This window comes from Puma concolor, chromosome A2, assembly GCF_028749965.1.
Source record: "Puma concolor isolate L17-30 chromosome A2, mPumCon1.1.hap2, whole genome shotgun sequence".
Taxonomy (NCBI): domain Eukaryota; kingdom Metazoa; phylum Chordata; class Mammalia; order Carnivora; family Felidae; genus Puma; species Puma concolor.
The window spans coordinates 1,417,867-1,434,290 of NC_141668.1; the positions used below are offsets into that span (position 1 = coordinate 1,417,867).

Sequence of the window (16,424 nt, forward strand, 5' to 3'; positions counted from 1 at the left end):
AGACGCTGTCCCCCAGGCGACCGGCGCTGAAGCAGGGAGGTCAAGGGCTACGAAACTTGCTTCGCGCCTGCTGAGCCACCTCCCTCCCCAGGGACCGACAGCGAATTCTGGTGTGGAAGTGCCTGAGATGCACCCATGAGCCAAACGTGCCCTTGGGAGAGGCTCCAGGTCCGCCAGGGGCCACGGCAGAAGCCCGTGGTTTGCAGCGGGGCCCGGGTCAGGACATACCCCCAGCCAGGAGGTCGCAACAGCCCGTGCCTCCCACCTCCCCAGCGTCCCCCATGCTGCCAGCCAGGCCACTGGGCTCCCACAGGGTCAATCAGCGGCAGTGTGGTCTTTAACGATTCAGGGGCGCCTGGGGGGTTCGGTCGGTTGAGCGCCCGACTTCAGCTCGGGTCACGATCTGGTGGTTCGTGGGTTCGAGCCCCACGTCGGGCTCTGTGCTGACAGCTTAGAGCCTGGAGCCTGTTTCAGATTCTGTGTCTCCCTCTGTCTGTTCCTCCCCCCCACATTCTCTCTCTCTCTCTCTCAAAAATAAATAAAAATTTTAAAACAAATAAATAAAGTAACATTTCATCTCACAGTAATGCAGCTCCCAACCCAGGCTCTTGCCCTAATTATCACTTTATCTTTCATAATTGAAATGACAATTATGGCTGGTTTTCTTTCCGATCGCTAATAACGGTGTAACTAGCGGACATTAATGATGACGGCAAGCCAGCAGTCCAAGACGGCGCTTACGTTTTATTTCTGCTGATAGCACTTAAAATACAGTATGTTTTCATGGCTACATTTTCCACGGTAAGCCGTAATACCAGTCCACACCACCTCCCTGCCAAAGCCAAACAAAACAAAGCACCCCTCCCCTAACAGTCATCTCAGAGTCGCAAAGTTACACTCGTTTCTGGCTTCCACACCCACGACGCCCATGACGCGGCTGGCTACAGGGGCCACGGGGGCCGGTGGCCGCCACATTCACGACAGCGGCATTCTCACACCACGTCAAAGCTCTGCCCCGAGCCCCCATTTCCAAGCGGTGTGAGCTGGCCCTTGTGTTACGGAGGAAAGGCCTGGGCAGGAAGCGCGCAGAAAAGGTTAGGCGCGGCACGGATCGAGTCAGTAGAACCAAAGGGTTAAGAAGCAGGTGATCACGCAAAGAAGTAAGTGCAGGAAAGTGGACAGAAAAAAACTGCTAGGAAAATAAACGACGTTTTTAGAGGAGCCAATGTTTACAACTGAAATCTTTTCTTCAGCGCCCTCGTTCCAATCTGAGTGTGTGTGTGTGTGTGTGTGTGTGTGAATACCGCATGTGCGTCTCCCCAGAATGACCCAAACGAAGAGCAGAGAGGGGATTACCGAACAAAATTCTGCAGGGTCCTGTGCATGTGCTAAGGAGAATCATGGGTCCAAGAGAAAAAGATGGAATTTGGAAAAACTAAACAATATTGGAAGTCAGGTTTGGGCTCCTCGGAGCTTAAAACTCTGGTAAATTTAAGGAATGACTTTATATCTAGAGACTCACCCACGGGCCCCCAGGGAGGCGGCTGGGACACCCCGTAACCCAGAGGGAAGACCCCTGGCGGTGCGGACTCCATGCAGGACGTGCGATGACGTCACCCCGCCCCTAACTACGCGCCAGCTCCAAGGACTCTCCCGCCGGGAAGAGAGAGAGGCATTCCGTGGACACACACTCCATCACCCGCCTGCACCAGTCACACCTCTGACGCTACAACAGCTCAGCAGTCGGCATCGTGTTCAACAGTCGGAAGGAAGGAGCCGGGTCCCCGACCCCCTCAGGGGGGCCGCTGTTGTCGGACTGAGGGCCGGGAGACGCGAGGACAGTGCGGACAGGCTCCGCCCACGACCGTCACTCCCGTCTCCTGCCGTCCCGAGCTGAGAAGCTGCAGTGTGGGGACGGTGGCCAAGCGGTGCCGCTACCTAACTCGTGCGCGCCTCGCACTACGGCACAGGGCGGGCTGGGCGCCAGCTCCGGCAGCAGGCGCGCGGCCGTGAGTCCGCCTAGTGCTTGCCTTTGGTCGATTTCTTCTTCTTGGACTCGTCCCTCTGCTTCGGCTTCTTCCTCTTGCCACCTTCTTTGAGTCCTAAGGAAACACGGCTTGTGAAACACTGTTCCGAAGGGCAGCGGCGTCCCCACCAAGAGGCAAGCGCTTCCAAACACTCGCCCACGTTAACACGGGACAGTCGGGCTGTCCCCACTTCTCCCCAGGCCACATCCACAGCGTGACCGACTCTTCAAACCGCAGAGTAACATCTCTGACGTTGTTCAAAGAGCATCGGAGCCACGCGCCCAGAGGGGGGCGGCACTGAGCCCACGCTCTCCTCTGCTCACCCTGCCCCTGATGACCCCACCCTGCGCCCCGCACAGCCCTCACGCCTGCACCCCCACATCCCTACGTGGCCCTCGCCCCTGCGCCTCTGGACCCCTAGGCAGCCTGCACCCCTACACAGCCCTCACATCTGTGCCCCTACACCCCTGCACCCTTTACAAGGCCCTCGCCCCTGCGCAGCCCTCACCCCTGCACGGCCCTCACACCCATGCCCCCACACCCTTGTGCCTCCACACGACCCTCACCCCTGCGCAGCCCTCACTCCTGTGCCCTCGCCCTTCCACGGCCCTCACGCCTGTGCGCCCGCACTCCTACGTGGCCCTCGCCCCTGCACCTCTAGACCCCTAGGCAGCCAGCACCCCTACACAGCCCTCACACCTGGGCCCCTACACCCCTGCACCCTTTACAAGGCCCTCGCCCCAGCGCAGCCCTCACCCCTGTGCCTCCACACGGCCCTCACCCCTGCGCAGCCCTCACCCCTGTGCCCTCACCCCTGCATGGCCCTCACCCTTCTGCCCTCTCCCCTCCACGGCCCTCACACCCGTGCCCCCCCACCCTTGTGCCTCCACACGGCCCTCGCCCCTGCACAGCCCTCACCCCTGTGCCCTCGCCCCTGCACAGCCCTCACCCTTCTGCCCTCTCCCCTCCACGGCCCTCACACCCGTGCCCCCACACCCCTGTGCCTCCACACGGCCCTCGCACCCCTGGGCACCCTCGCACCCCACCCGGCAGGGCTGACTCCGCCCCAGGGACAGGCTCCCTCCGGCACTGGCCAGACCCGAGTCCCGTCTGCTGGGACAAGCCCTGCTGTGGGCCGGGCTTGTGTCCATGGGCTCTGGGGTGTTCGTCCCCAGGTCTCGCCTGAGGACGCGGACCTTCCGTTTCTCCCGTGTCGACTGCTTAACGTGTGGGAGGCGCCCCCTCGAGGTTTCGTCCAAAGGGCCGGAAAGGAAGCGGCCGAGCACCTGGCGCTTCGTCGGTCCGGCAACGAGCTAGAAGAGCCCTTGGCTGAGCCCGCAAGCGGGCCGGATGCCGGATCCAGGTAACGAAAGCTGTATTTACGCGGCCAGTCCTTCACCGACCCACGTGACCCGCCACGTTCCCCCGCAGCCCGGGCATCACGGTGTCTCACCGGGGCTACCACGCGGGCCCGGGCCAAGCATTTGGGAAAGGCGCCGCGGAGTTCTGAGCGGGACGAAGGCGAAGGGCTGACCCCCCAGTGGGGCGAGGGCGGGGCTCAGGCACAACCTCGCCTGAGGCGAGTCCAGGGAACGGGGCCCAAACGCCACGATCCAGGGCACGATGGAGGAAGAACGGCCCCAAGAGTCGAGCAGGGAACCAGGGCCGGTCTGGGGACGTGTCGACGTGTCCTGTATCGGATGTGACTACCGGTCGGAGGTACCCGGTCTTCCTGGAGGAACCTCCACAGGGAACGGTTCCCACGATGGGCCCCCACGAACACGCAGGGAGGAGGGGCCAGGGGCCGCACGTGTGCGTGGCTGGAGGCCCGGCCGACCGCAGGGCTCCTTGCACAGGAGCCGCGGCCTCACGGTGGGCATAACGTCTCAGAGGCTCCTTGCGCAGAGGGGGACGGTGGCCTCCCCTCCGCCCGCCAGACTCAGTTACTCGGAAAATAACCCGAGAAGGAGAAAGAAAGAGAAGAACGTGCTGACCTACCACCGAGACACAGGTGCTCCTGTCCGAGGCTCGGGGAAGCCCACCAGCGCCAAGGGAGACAAACGCCGCCGCCCGGGCCGCCTTCGCCGAGACGACCGAGGGTGGCGGGGAGAAGGACCCAGAAGAACACTGCGGGCCGTGGGGCAGGCTGCCAGGGCCTGTGAGACTCTCCTGCCTCCACCACGGGGAGCCTGTGCCCCTGGTCCGGTCACGAAACCCTAACACCTGACCCAGAAGGGACCCCGAAGCCCCCGCAGCCCCAGCCCCTCTCCCAGAGGGCACTTGTGGTTGCGGCACGGGGCGGGGAGGCAACTCCTCGTTCCCATTCCCTGTTACAATGCCTCTCTTGCTACCAGGCATTTTAAATTTTAAGATGATGACAGAAAAGTAACTTGAGACAAACTAAAGGGATTTCGGCTCAAATGACAAGATTCGGGGGTGTGGAGCGTGTGCACCTGTGACCGGCCCCTGCTGAACACATCCCGCCCGGCAGGTGCCTGGCCCGTGCACCTGGGGCACGTGGGGGACACCGACCAGCCGGAGGCCTCGCGGCCCCAGGACCCTCACACATACTGCACACAAGCACCCCTTTTGAAGACAGCTGCCAACCGGTCGCAGAGCCTCAAGGTGCCCGGGGGGGCTCTCTGGTCGGTCTGGAAGCAAGTTCCCAGAGCTGAGCCAAGAAAGTTTTATCTGCCCCAACAGCCACTGTCTGCTTGGGGATCCTCTCTGGAATCACGCAAGGGAACAGATGCTGGATGGGAACCCCCTGCCCTGACTCAAACACGTCTACACAGGAGCTGCACGCATGCCCAGGGCTCCAACCAAGGGAGCCAAGTGCTCGGGGCGGTGGGGAGGCTCCACATTGACGGGCAGGCCCCCTCCCAGGTCCCCCCCCCAAGCCACACCCGTGGCGCAAACCTTGAGGGGAGTCAGCAACCACCCAGCAGGGCGGTGGGGGGGTCAGCTCCTAACCTCCGCAAAGCGAGCTTTCCCTGAGGCCCCCCCAAGACAAAGCAGAGCGGGATTATGAGGAAAGAAACCCCCCTCGGATGCTCAGGGATCGAAGCTGCAGAACAGAGGGACGCCCAGGCAGGGGTGTGAGTTGGAGGCCGGCAGGCACCGCATCGCACAGACGACGTGAGCGCGGCCGGGGTCTGCGGGGCATCGGGTACATGTGGGCCATCGAAAGAGTCACTGGCGGTTTCTTACCGGGTCCTGTGTTCGGGGAAAAGCCTGCGGGAGACGGCCCCTCGGCCACCTGAAGCTCAAGGCAGCGAGGACGCGGTAAGACCCCCCCGCCTCTAGAGAGAAACGTCTGAAAGCCCCGGTGGGAGCTGCGGGCAGAGAAGCAGGTTAGCCGCCTGGGTTAGTATCGCGCCCAAGCTGCCCAAGCGGACGCGGGCGTGAGACGCGGGGCACACGTCCCACGGTGCCACGCTGCCCTCTGCAAAGCCAAGCGTCCCACAGCGTCCTGGGTAAGGCGCCTTCTGCAGGCCAAACAAAGGAAAAGGGAAAAAGGGAAAAAGGGTCAAGCTTATTCTTTCGTTCGTGAAGTCTTCTTCTTGTTGAATGATAATTTTCCTTCCACACAGTTCCGTGCTCTTGGGGCACCCGCGGCGCGGGGGATCCGCACGGGACAGACGCTCAGCCACACCTCAGGACTGACCGGCTCCAGGCGACACGGGGCAACACGAGGCGCCCGTGTCCTCCAAAATGAACCAGGCGCGAGCGTGACGGGGGCTCGTCGTTCCGCGGAACCGCGAACGACACGGTGACGCGGCAGGCCGGTCCGCACCGCCCTGCACCTGCGCCGCCCACGGGAGCCGGGGCCACAGGGCCGCCACGCCTGTCCCTGCGCACACACTGCTGTCCCAGCGCCGCGTCCGCACGCACCCGGAATCGGATCGGCCGCGTCCTCCACGTGGGAGAGCCTCACAGAAACGACGCACGCGGCGCCTTGAGGAGCGCGGGTCCAGCGAGAGCTCGCCTTCAACCTCAAAGGATCACTTCCCCGCGCTGCCTCCCAGCGGGCTCCGAGGGACCCCTCCGTGGAGCGGAGGTTCCAGCCCCGAGGTGCGAGCAGGGGCACCTGGGGAACCATGCTCCTTATTATGCGGCGTTCTTAACAAGAATTTCCCCGAGGCTTGGAGATGCGGCAGGAAGCTGTCCTGCGGCCCCCCGGGCCCCCCGGAGCGCACCGGTGGTCCTGCCCGGGGCGGCGTGGGGAGCTCCCGGAGGGACCCGCCTTCGTTACTGGCTGGCGTCCGAGGCGGCAGCGTCGGCCCAAGAGCCGCAAGCGGACTGTGCAGAGAAGCAAAGCAGCCTGCTGGCAGGAAGCACCCGAAGGTGGCGGGCGGCCCTGAGCCGGCTTCCCGTCCAACTGTGTGATTCTGTCGCACGTTCTTCTCAGTCTGTGGACCCTTCCTCTGGGGCGGCTACACCGTCTCCAGTAAGGAGGTCACCCAAAGCGCCTGGCGTGAGCTCCCCAGACGTCTGCAAGGAACCGTGTCTTCACCTCCGGGGCGTTAACTCTGACACGCTTCCAGACCTCACACCCTGTGGCCCAAGAGCATCAGAAAGTCCTCGAGGCGGGGGGGACGGGCTGAGCTCCAGGAACACAGCCTCCCAGCCTGTCCGTGGCCAAGGAAAAGGGTCTGGTGACCGGGAAGTCCCGTCACCCGCCTCTTTTGCGTACAGACTCGTGCCAAGGATCATCGGGCAACTAGTTTTCCGCACGCGACAACGCCTGGTGGGGACCCGATGGTACAAACGGGCCAAAACGTCTCCTCACGTTTTCAGGGACAAGAATCAGCCGTTTCTTCTACAGGAAGAAACGAACTCCCGATTCTCCTTGTGCTCTTGGCAGGCGTGGCCTCTGGGGACCCAGGGCAGCGGGCGGCTTCACCTGGCAAGGACGGGCCTCGTTCCGAACTCGGGATGTTCCCTTCGGGCCGGGTCTACTGGCGGACGTCCTGTCGCAGGAGCCGGCCGTCTGCTCGAATGAGGCTCCGGGGGGCCCATCTCTGCGCACCTCGTTCTTGGGGGCTGGGATGTTCCGACCCGGTACGTAGGCTCATGGTGTCCTCACGACCCGACAGAGCCCATTAAATCACCGTTCCCAGGGCGAGGTGTTCAAGCCAAGCGAACGGCCGGCTCAGCCCCTTGCCCAGACGCCCGAAGACCCCCGCGCTGCCCCCCGCCCGGCCTGCCCTAAGACCACTGGAGATCAGGAGCTGACCATCAACCCCGGGAAAACGTCCACAGGCCCACTCAAGGCAGAATGAGTTCTGAATTCACACAGCCCTCTCTTCCAATCACACAGGGAAAGGCGGAGGTCTGCGAACGGTCCATCTGCCTGTGGTAGCACCGCGCCACGGCCCAGCCGGCGGCCGGGTCTGCACCGCCCCGCGTGGCCCTGTGCCGCGGTCCAACGCCCCATGCGCCTTCGAGGCGGTGGCACGTTCTTTCTGGCCTCCTCGAAACCCTGACGCACCCCTCCGCCTTATCCGAGGAGACCCGGAGAGGCTGGAGGGGTGCGATTCCCAGACAGAACGTTCTGATGGGAGAAGAGGGACGAGGCTCACCCTTCTACTTCCCGGCCGTGACGGCACGTCCTGCTGAGGCCCACAGAATTAGCCTGGCCGCACGCCTTCGTGTCACTGCGACACCGGGGAAGGACGGAGGTCTTCTCCACCACAGTCTGTTACGGTCACCGCGGCCGCCTCCAGTGGTGACAACCAAGATGGCCACAGACGCTTCGAACCAAAAGGACGCTGGACTTGGGAACACAGGATCAAAGCTACACGCACAGCAGGACCCGCAGAAGCAATCCAGAATTCCACGGGGACTTCGCCCCAAGGACCCACGGCAAGTCAAGAAGCTGGAGGGGGGCAGAGCCAGGGCTCCGGAGAAACGGGGTCACTCTGCCCGGGGGGACGGCTGCATCAGGACCCTCACATGGGGTGCTCTGCTCTCAACCAGAAACAGACGAAGGCACGAGGGGCAGGCAGCAAACGCAAAACGTGTCCTCCCCGAGGCCGCAGGGTGCCCGCAGGTGTGGCGAGGGGCCCGGCGTGTGTCCCTAAGTTATGAAGGCTCAAGCACGTAGTGGAAACTCACAGGAAGGAGCATTTAAGGTAAAAGCAAAATGTGTCATCCTCTGCCCAAGACAACACGCGTCATACCGTCGTGGAACACCGGCATCCCGTTTTAATCGGGGGGGAGCTCCCGGGAGGGGAGTCGAGAACCGGGTGCCTCCCCCCTGCCGCCACCGGGCGCCCGCCCCCGCCCGGCCCCCGCCCGCTCAGGTCAGGACACAACAGCACAGCAACGATCTCTGTCCTCTCTGGTCCTGGGAGGGAAGGGGGGCGTCCCCGTGGGGACGCACCACACCGGTGCCCCTTTGCACACCTGCAGAGAGCACGAAGGGGTTCCAGGGGCTGCCGGCGGCCCGCTGTCTGCCCGACTCGTCCTCCTCTTCGCAGGCGGGCGGAGACTGGTGTTTGGGCAGAGCGGCCGGCCCGTGTGACCTCGGCGAGGGGCCGCTGGTGCTGGCCGGCTGGGAGGGCAGCGCGCTCTGGCCTCTGCGAAGGCGCTCTTCCTGGAGGGCGGCCTCGTCCGCCACACCTGAAAGCACAGGACGGGCAGGCGTGAGCTCACACGGACCGCACCCCTCCTCCTGTCCCAGGGCATCCGGCTTCCGGGGCGGGGGGGGGGGAGAAAGGGTCTTACCACAGCCTCTGCACGGTGGGGGCCTGACCTCAGGCTCCGCGCCCGCCCCTTCACGCACACCAGTGACTCCCGGATGCACGCCCGACCTTCCCAGGAGGGAGTGTGTCCCACGGCAATCCCTGCCCGGGGGCCGGGCCCCCCAGGACAATTCATTCCATCAGAACCAACCCGGCGGCGGCAGCCTCCCGCCTCCTTCCCGGGCACCTCCTTCCCGGGCGGCCTTACTTGTGGAGCCTGTGCACACACGACACTGAGGAGGCCGCGGCAACACGTTTCCTGCCAGCTCAGAGCCGAGGCCCCGTGCGCTGGCCATCTGTCGCCCCAGAGACTCGGCCAAGATGGAACAGCCCTCACTGCTCTCAAAGGTGTGTTTCTACCGGTCTTTTAAACAACAGGAAGTAACTCTGCACAACAGGTGAACACCAGGGATACCGTCAGGACAAGCGGTCAGGTTCAAGGGATGATCTCGGGCTTCATTCACCAAAGGCTTTGGACCACCGGGCACACATGCCAGAGATACGCTTGACGTGGGGAACGAAGCTGTGAAACTGTCCGCCTGATGGGGAGGGTGGACCACGTGGGGGCATTCCCGGAGCCTCTTACCAACCCTCCCTTCCAGGGAGGTGGGGGCGTCCACCACCCAGCGAGCAACTCTCACCGAACACCCTCTGTCCGGTACGTACAACCCCGAGCCACAAGAAGCCCCGTGCGAGCGTGAGCCCCGCACGCGCACTCAAGCCCGCCAGCTTTCCCCTTCCCTTCCGTGCCCACAGCCCCCCAGCGGAGGAGCACCAGCTGGGGCGACACCCGAGACGCAGCGTGCGGCAAGAGGACGGTCGCGGACAGAGTTGTGCCGATCACAGCCGTTCACAAGGGCTCCTCCGGACCCGGTGCCCGGCTCAGCGCTGGGAACAGACACGCGCCTGTCTCGGGCAACCTGCCTAAATGGCTCTGCAGCCCGCTAAAGCTCATCTCGTGGACCTAACTCCTGAGCCGCGGGGACCGGCCCCCAAATCCTGGCGTGAACTTTTCCCTCACGCAGGAGCGCTGGCCACCGGAAGCAGGGCCACGCCGGTGCGAGGGGCCACATCCGACGGTCTCCCCGCCCCCACCGAGCACAGGAATCACTGCTGAGAAATCCCAAGGCTTCGGGCGGCCTGCATCGTGGGGCTTGAGCTTTAGAGGTTTGCCAAAGCCAGTCCCTGGTTCCTCACGGAGCCTCCGAATCCCCCACGGCTCTGGACGCTGTGGGTGCCCACCACGCGTGCTCAACGTTTTCCGGCGGCTGGACGCCCCGGCACCGCAGCCCAGCCTGGCTCCGTGCCGGCCTACAGCTCGGAGTCTGCCGCCCCGGGGTCCCACCTGCAGGCCCCAACTGAAACGCTGCTCGTGGAGCCGGGTAACCAAGCAGACCTCCAGGCTGGGAGGGGATGCCCGCTGGTCCCGGGGAACACGGCGGGAGACACGTTTCCGGTGAGGCCCTCTGACCCGCTGCAGGTTCCTGAGTCCAATCCGATGACTAGGCTGACAGCGCACGGATGCCCTGGGCCGGGCGGCCACATCCCCCTGGACGGGCGCCTCACGCGAGGGCCACCCCGTGCCTGAGCAGGAAGGTGGCCAGCGGGGCGTCGGTGAACAGGGCCAAGGGCAAGGCCAGGGGAACCCTTGGGGGGAGCCCACCTCTGCGGGGTCTGAGAGTCTCAGCTGACATTATGTTCTTCAGCAAACAAACAGAAGTAAAAACTCTCCGACACGCGGAGGAGGAGCCACGCGGCTGTTTGAAGGAACCACTGTTACGTGGAGACTCTACTGCAAAACCCACATTTGAAGTGGGAAGCGGAGAAAAGGGAGCCAGGGCCTCGGTTTCTTCAGGTGCGTAGGCCTCGCGGAGCACTCGGGGAGGGGCCTGTGACCCCAACACCTGAATACTGGCAAATGGGGCGACGCCCGACCCCAGGAACAGCTCCGTGCGCACAGAATGCCGCCCAAGCACGTGCTCAGCTCTGTCCACCTGGAAGGAAGAAGCTGCTGGAGTCCCTGCGGCAGCAGGGAGACACTGCTGTGGGGGACCCGTTATCCCTTCCCTGCCCCACACAGTCCCACCTCCCACGCTCCCTACGATCCGTAAGTATCACACCTTGCGAACAGCGGCGTATCATCTGAGAACATGTCAACGTCAGCTCTTATGCAAAACATCGGCATCCCTCCATCTGGGCCTGGCAGGGCAGGGGCCAGGCTCGTGGCGGGGGGAGCTGCAGCGCTCCCACCCTGCTAACCGCACCCCGGGAACCCCGGGAACCAAGTCTTCCACACCGGCGACAAGAGGTGGCGTTTCCCCCACGATCTCCACGACCGTTTGGCGTCCACAGCTCTGTGCCTTCAGACGCAACCTCCCCCCGGGAAGTGCAGGGAACCCATCCGGGCGCGGACGGCTGGCCTCATTTCCGGCACTTACACTGCAGACAAAGTGCACGCCGGCCCTTGGGAGACGGGTCCTCGGGAGCTGGAAGGCCACCACGGGCAGGGTGCGGTCCTGCTGGCCGGTCGAGGGCCGCACAGGCCGGGGGAAGACGCGCCGGGCCTACGACGCTGTGCTGGTCCCCGTTGTCTTTACTTCCCCAGGCCCAGGACGTGCACGCACGCTGGCTTCCAGGGACGACTTGTGCCCTGCGTTTGCTGTGTGGCTGGAAGACAGAAGTCCCTAAGGTGCTCAGCTCGAGGACGTTCCGAGTGCCCATGTACAGAGATACGGGAAACAGAGATCGTGAAGGCGTCTGTCCCCTGCAGACTGGCCCGCGTCTCCCAGGCCTCCCGGATCCTGACACGCTCAGGGCTCAGAAGGCAAGCAAATCACGGACGTGGGAGGGCACCATATCCAGGACTGCCGGGAACCCGGGGCAATCAGGCACGCTCCCTGCAGGACGTCCCTCGGAGGGGGCCCCTGCCCAAGCACCCTGGCCTGCCCACCAGCTCCGGACAGGGGCCCGGGCGCCTGTGTTCCCTGCCTTCCCGAGCCCATCCTCCCGGGCAAATCCTAGCGCCACTCCTGCTCAGGCCTCGCCTTCATGAAGCTTCTTCCCTAGAGCCCCGCGGCACAGTCCGGGCATCGGGACTTATGGCGGTGCCATAAGGGCGGGTGGCCAGGGTGGAGAGTCAGGCTGTCAGGTCCACAGGGACCCTTGCAGAAACAGTGGTAGGACACGCAGCTGGCACCTGTCCTTCTGGTCCACATGGTCAACCCTTAAAGGGGACACGGTGACTGGGCTTGTCACGCCACCGTGAGCTCCCAAGGTCCTCGGGTCTGCAGCAGGGACATTCAAGTCACTGACCCCACAAAGTTCCCACAAACTTTACGGTGTCTCAGGCAACAGGAAAGATGATTTGGGGAAAGGAGATAAAGAAACGGAATGAGAAGCAGAGATTAAATCACGGTCTCACCCCAAAGGTCTCACTGGATCCTTTCCACAGGACGCACTGAACCCGCTATGTGCACAGTGGGCTGGCGGCACTGACAGGAGGCCACCGTCCCCCACCTGTTGGTGAAAGGGGATTCGAGGGCTGGTTTTGATCAGAACGAAGGGCACAATCGACCCGAGACCCAGGGCACTGCCACCCTCACGCCGGGGCGGGAAGCCCGTTCCTCCTCCTGGGCTGGGAGCTGTGCGGCAGACTCCACACCGGCCGCGACCTGTCCCCCCAACCCCCCCGGCCCGCTGCTTCGGAGACACGGGGACGTGGAGAGGGAGTCCGAGAGCATCTGGAACGAGGGATGCCCGCGCCCGGTGTCGGGACGAGCCGCCGTGGCAGAGTGGCAGGTCCCGACCACACACTTAACGTGCTGTGCAAGGAACTCAACCCGTCATCGGGATGTCACCTGCCCCCACCGCGTGGGGACACGACAGGGAGCTTCTGAGGGAGGGCTAGTCCCACAGGATCGGAACCCACCTCACCTCCCCTCAGTTTTAAAGCGGCCTTGTTTACCTTCCTCAAAACCGAACACAACCCCTCCCACCGAAGCCGGAGCCTGGGCCAGCGTCCCTGCCTCCCCGCCACTCCCAAAGCCTCTGTTCTGACATCGCATCCAACCACAGCCCAGCGAGGCCCAAGTGCTGGGCCGGGGTGGGGGGCGGGCGGGGCGGGCAGGGGTCTCCCACGGCCCCCGATTCCCTGCTCCAAACTCAGGGACACCGTTGGGCACGATCGCCCTGGAAGAAGGGACCCAGCACCGACAAAACCTCTCACAAAGCCACACGGTGGTCCGGCGTAACTTAAAACTAGGAATGCAAACCAAACAGTGAGCACTGGGCCTCCGGTCTCCTCCCCCACACCCCACGTCACTTCTAACGGCCGGCCACATTTTTCACTTCTTCCTGCTCTGTACCACCACTGACTAGGTCGTCCTCTTCTGTGGAATTTACCGTGAATCCTTTAAACAATCTGACTCGACTCTGTACCTTACGAAGGCGCTACAAATTAGCTGGAAAAAAACAAGTCCCATCCAGTTCTACGACCCATACCAAATTTACTATTTTGGTATAATTTCTGCAAGCCTGTCTTCTCGCATAAGAATCAGCTAAACTGGAAGTGTTAGTGACAACACTCCAAGCACCCTTTTCTTTTGGACAACTAAATATACCAGAACACATCCTGCCCCCGTAGCACCAAGTTAACAAATTTAAAAACAAAAACACGGTCTGCCGGTCTCCGGGGCCAAAGCACATGAACTCAGCAGGAAGCTATGGAAGGCACGCTGGGCAGCTGCCCCGAGCACACAGCCGGCCCGGCTAACGCCCGGCACTCTCCCCAAATGGAGTCCAGATACAGTGAGTGTGCTCTGGGTTGATAAGATGCAAATGAAAACAAACTTCCATAGATAAAAACAGAACCACTTTTCCCAAATATGTACAATCCAAGAGGCCTTGGCTGCAGCTGCTTTTTGGGGGGATGGGAGAGCGTTAATCCCGTACTCACTCAAATCATGAATACCACACATGCAACGTGAGATGACGCACACATCCAGAAATGCGCCACCGGCCCATCAGAAGACTCTCTCAGGCATCAGGGCCCGGAGCGTGCCAGGCCCCGGAGACCAGCGTGGGACGAGGCCCCCGTTCTTACAAAGCTCAGGACAGGACACGCGTAAACACTCGGCCCCACGATGAGGTCAGGGCCACCCACCTCGTGCTCCGCCTATACACAGCACAGACGGCCAGTGTCTGGATGACAAAAGTGAGCAGAGCCGAGGAGAGCCAAGGGCGCAGTCCCTGCAACGGGGACACAGAGGGACACGGGAAAACCACAGGAGGCGGCGCATGCCATGACGGGACCCGGACGTAGAACGGAGCGGGCGCGGAGAAGCGTGGGACAGGAACTGGAAGCGCGGGCACGAGACAAATCCTAAAACGTCGCCTAAGCCAACGGAGCCCCTGAGCGCTTTTCGACAAGGGGACACGGGAGTTCCAGCCGGCAGGTGGTGGGCACGGTGACGTGTGCAAGACAGAGAAGGCGGACAGATGAGGCTACTTGCTGAGGGACTGAAGGACTAGTTCCCGAAACAGCTGGCCGGAGTCTAAGCACACAGTGCCCGTCACGTCACGTGAGGGGAAACCAAGTCACCGTGGCGCCCGGGCTCCAGCAGGGAGGGCCGTAGAACACAGGAGGGAGAACACGGAAGGAACTCCTGCCCAGCCCCTCCCCACGGAAGACAGAGCACGCGTGAACCCACGCTAAGGGCCACAACAGAGCCACTGACAAAGGACCAAAGATCCCGGGAGCCCCACCAGGACCGCCTTCCCCACCAGGACCGCAGCTTAAAACAAGTATCATTTTGTTAAAAACCGAGGACACAGCCTCTTAACCGTCCGGAGGCACCGCACGCAGGCCTCCACGGTGGCTGCCGTCCCCGACCACACCTCCCTCGGCCGGGACCACGGACTGCGCGTCGCCGGAGGTCCTCAGTGGCGCAGGCCAGCCGGGTGTCAGTTACCAGCGGCACCTTAGCAGCCGCCTGATAAACACAGGGTTACGGTTACTGCTCCAGATTCTCCGCGCACCGGCCAGGCCGGGCTTAGGCACAGGCCTCACAGGGGAAGTTTACAGCGCACAGTATCCCTGGACGAACAGCACGTGCGGGCCGGGGCGGAGGGGCCGGACCCCACTGACCGTCTCAGTGTCCCAAGCCTCGTCTGCAAAGCGGACAAGGCCACAGATCCAGGCCACGGGGCTGTCGTGGGAGTAAAGCTGCTGGTGCCTGCAACTCGGGTCTATCAGCTGCTTTTATCGTATCATCGTCTCCTGTGGCGTCTGCTCGGTTTGAGGACAATGCAGCTGGAAAGCAAGGGATGTGGAGGCTTCATGATCTCATCTGTGGATCGTCTATCCGGATTCACCTGCCTGCGGTCGCTCGGCCTCCCTTCCGGGAGCCGGCCCCGTTACGTGACTGGGGGTCATGTTCGAACGCCCTGCTGGAGACTGCCGACAGCCAGCATACAAACCAAATGCCACAGAGGACAGAGAGGGGTGCGCGGGAAGAAAATGCTGGGGGGAAGCAGAAGCCCACCCACGCACGGCCTCACAGCCCCGGGGCTTCCTACAGCCACCCTGAGGGAGGTCTCGGGGCCACACAACCCTAACTCTAGCAGCCACAGGGCCTCAAGAGGAAGAGATCTGTGTGGGGTGAGAGGGTGTGGGGAGAGGAAAATTCCAGCGCCCTCCTTCCCAAACACCTGACCTGTGATGCGTGTCAAAGGAGCCGTGAATGGAGTCCTGTGCGCCCTAAAATCCAAAGGACCCTTCTTTCTGGAGCAGGACTGCCTGCCCCGTGTGGGGGTCCGGTCTTTGGAAACTTATGTCTGAAGCATGACTTGGTTGTCGAGATGAAGAACCACTGACATAATTACTAAAACAAATCTTGAACACACGCGTCATAGAACGGAATAAGCATCCTATTTCTGTATGTTCATAAAGTTGATTTTTTTGAAGACACACACTTCAATCCACATAAAAAGTTGTCGTTTCTGCTCAAAGTTACTCAGTCTTCTGTGAAATACATCTGTTAAGTCTCTCCAAAACCTATTAGATGAGGGTATGTGCCAAGGAACTCCAGGACTTGTTTTCATCACAAGAACACCCCGAGAGCAAGCCCCTGGGCAGCCGAGCCCTCCCCGCAAGGAAAAGGCAGGCAGCGCCCCAGATGCCAGAGCGGCCAGCCCCCTGCTCCAACCGTCCCCGTGGGGCCTGGGGGCCCGAAGGGCAGCACCCCAGTCCACTGAGCCCAGCGGTCAGAACCACGCACTAGTAACGCTCCTATGAAATTCTCTTCAAAGGAAAATTTAAAGCAAAACCAGAAGGGCGCCTGGTGGCTCAGTCAGTCGAGCACCAGAGCCTTGATTGACTTCGGCTCAGGTCATGATCCCGGGGTCATGGGATGGAGCCTCACGTCAGGCTCTGTGCCAGAGCCGGCTGGGGATTCTCGCTCTCTACCCCGCTGCCCCTCCCCCCACTCACAGGCTGGATCTCTCGAGAATGAAAAATAAGAAGTGTAGAGCAAAAGTGGAGGGCACAGTAATTCTAAAAGTTGGTGGCACAAAATCACGAACTAGGTTGGAGCCTTTGCACCTAGGGCTGCTGTATACCTCCCACCATGCCCTTCTCTCAGGTAAAAGG

At 62.3% G+C, this 16,424-nt stretch overlaps 1 protein-coding gene and 1 long non-coding RNA gene across 5 annotated transcripts in view; both read right to left on the reverse strand.

Annotated features, from left to right (window-relative positions):
* Positions 1–724: 724 nt before the first annotated feature.
* The window catches only part of DNAJB6 (DnaJ heat shock protein family (Hsp40) member B6), a 69,569-nt gene continuing 53,869 nt past the window's right edge, over positions 725–16,424 (reverse strand). For all 4 annotated transcript variants that reach the window (XM_086685289.1, XM_086685258.1, XM_086685280.1 and 1 more), the window contains exons 9-10: positions 8,439–8,654; positions 725–2,102 (exon numbers count right to left, since the gene is read on the reverse strand). In XM_086685289.1, the coding sequence (XP_086541415.1) occupies positions 2,020–2,102; positions 8,439–8,654 (299 nt within the window). In that variant the 3' untranslated portion in view covers positions 725–2,019. The remainder of the gene's footprint in view (positions 2,103–8,438; positions 8,655–16,424) is intronic.
* Positions 5,543–8,430, reverse strand: LOC147582910 (uncharacterized). Its single transcript, XR_015243546.1, has 2 exons — positions 6,227–8,430; positions 5,543–6,191 (listed from the first exon to the last, which is right to left on the reverse strand). It is a non-coding gene; the product is annotated as an uncharacterized LOC147582910 (long non-coding RNA).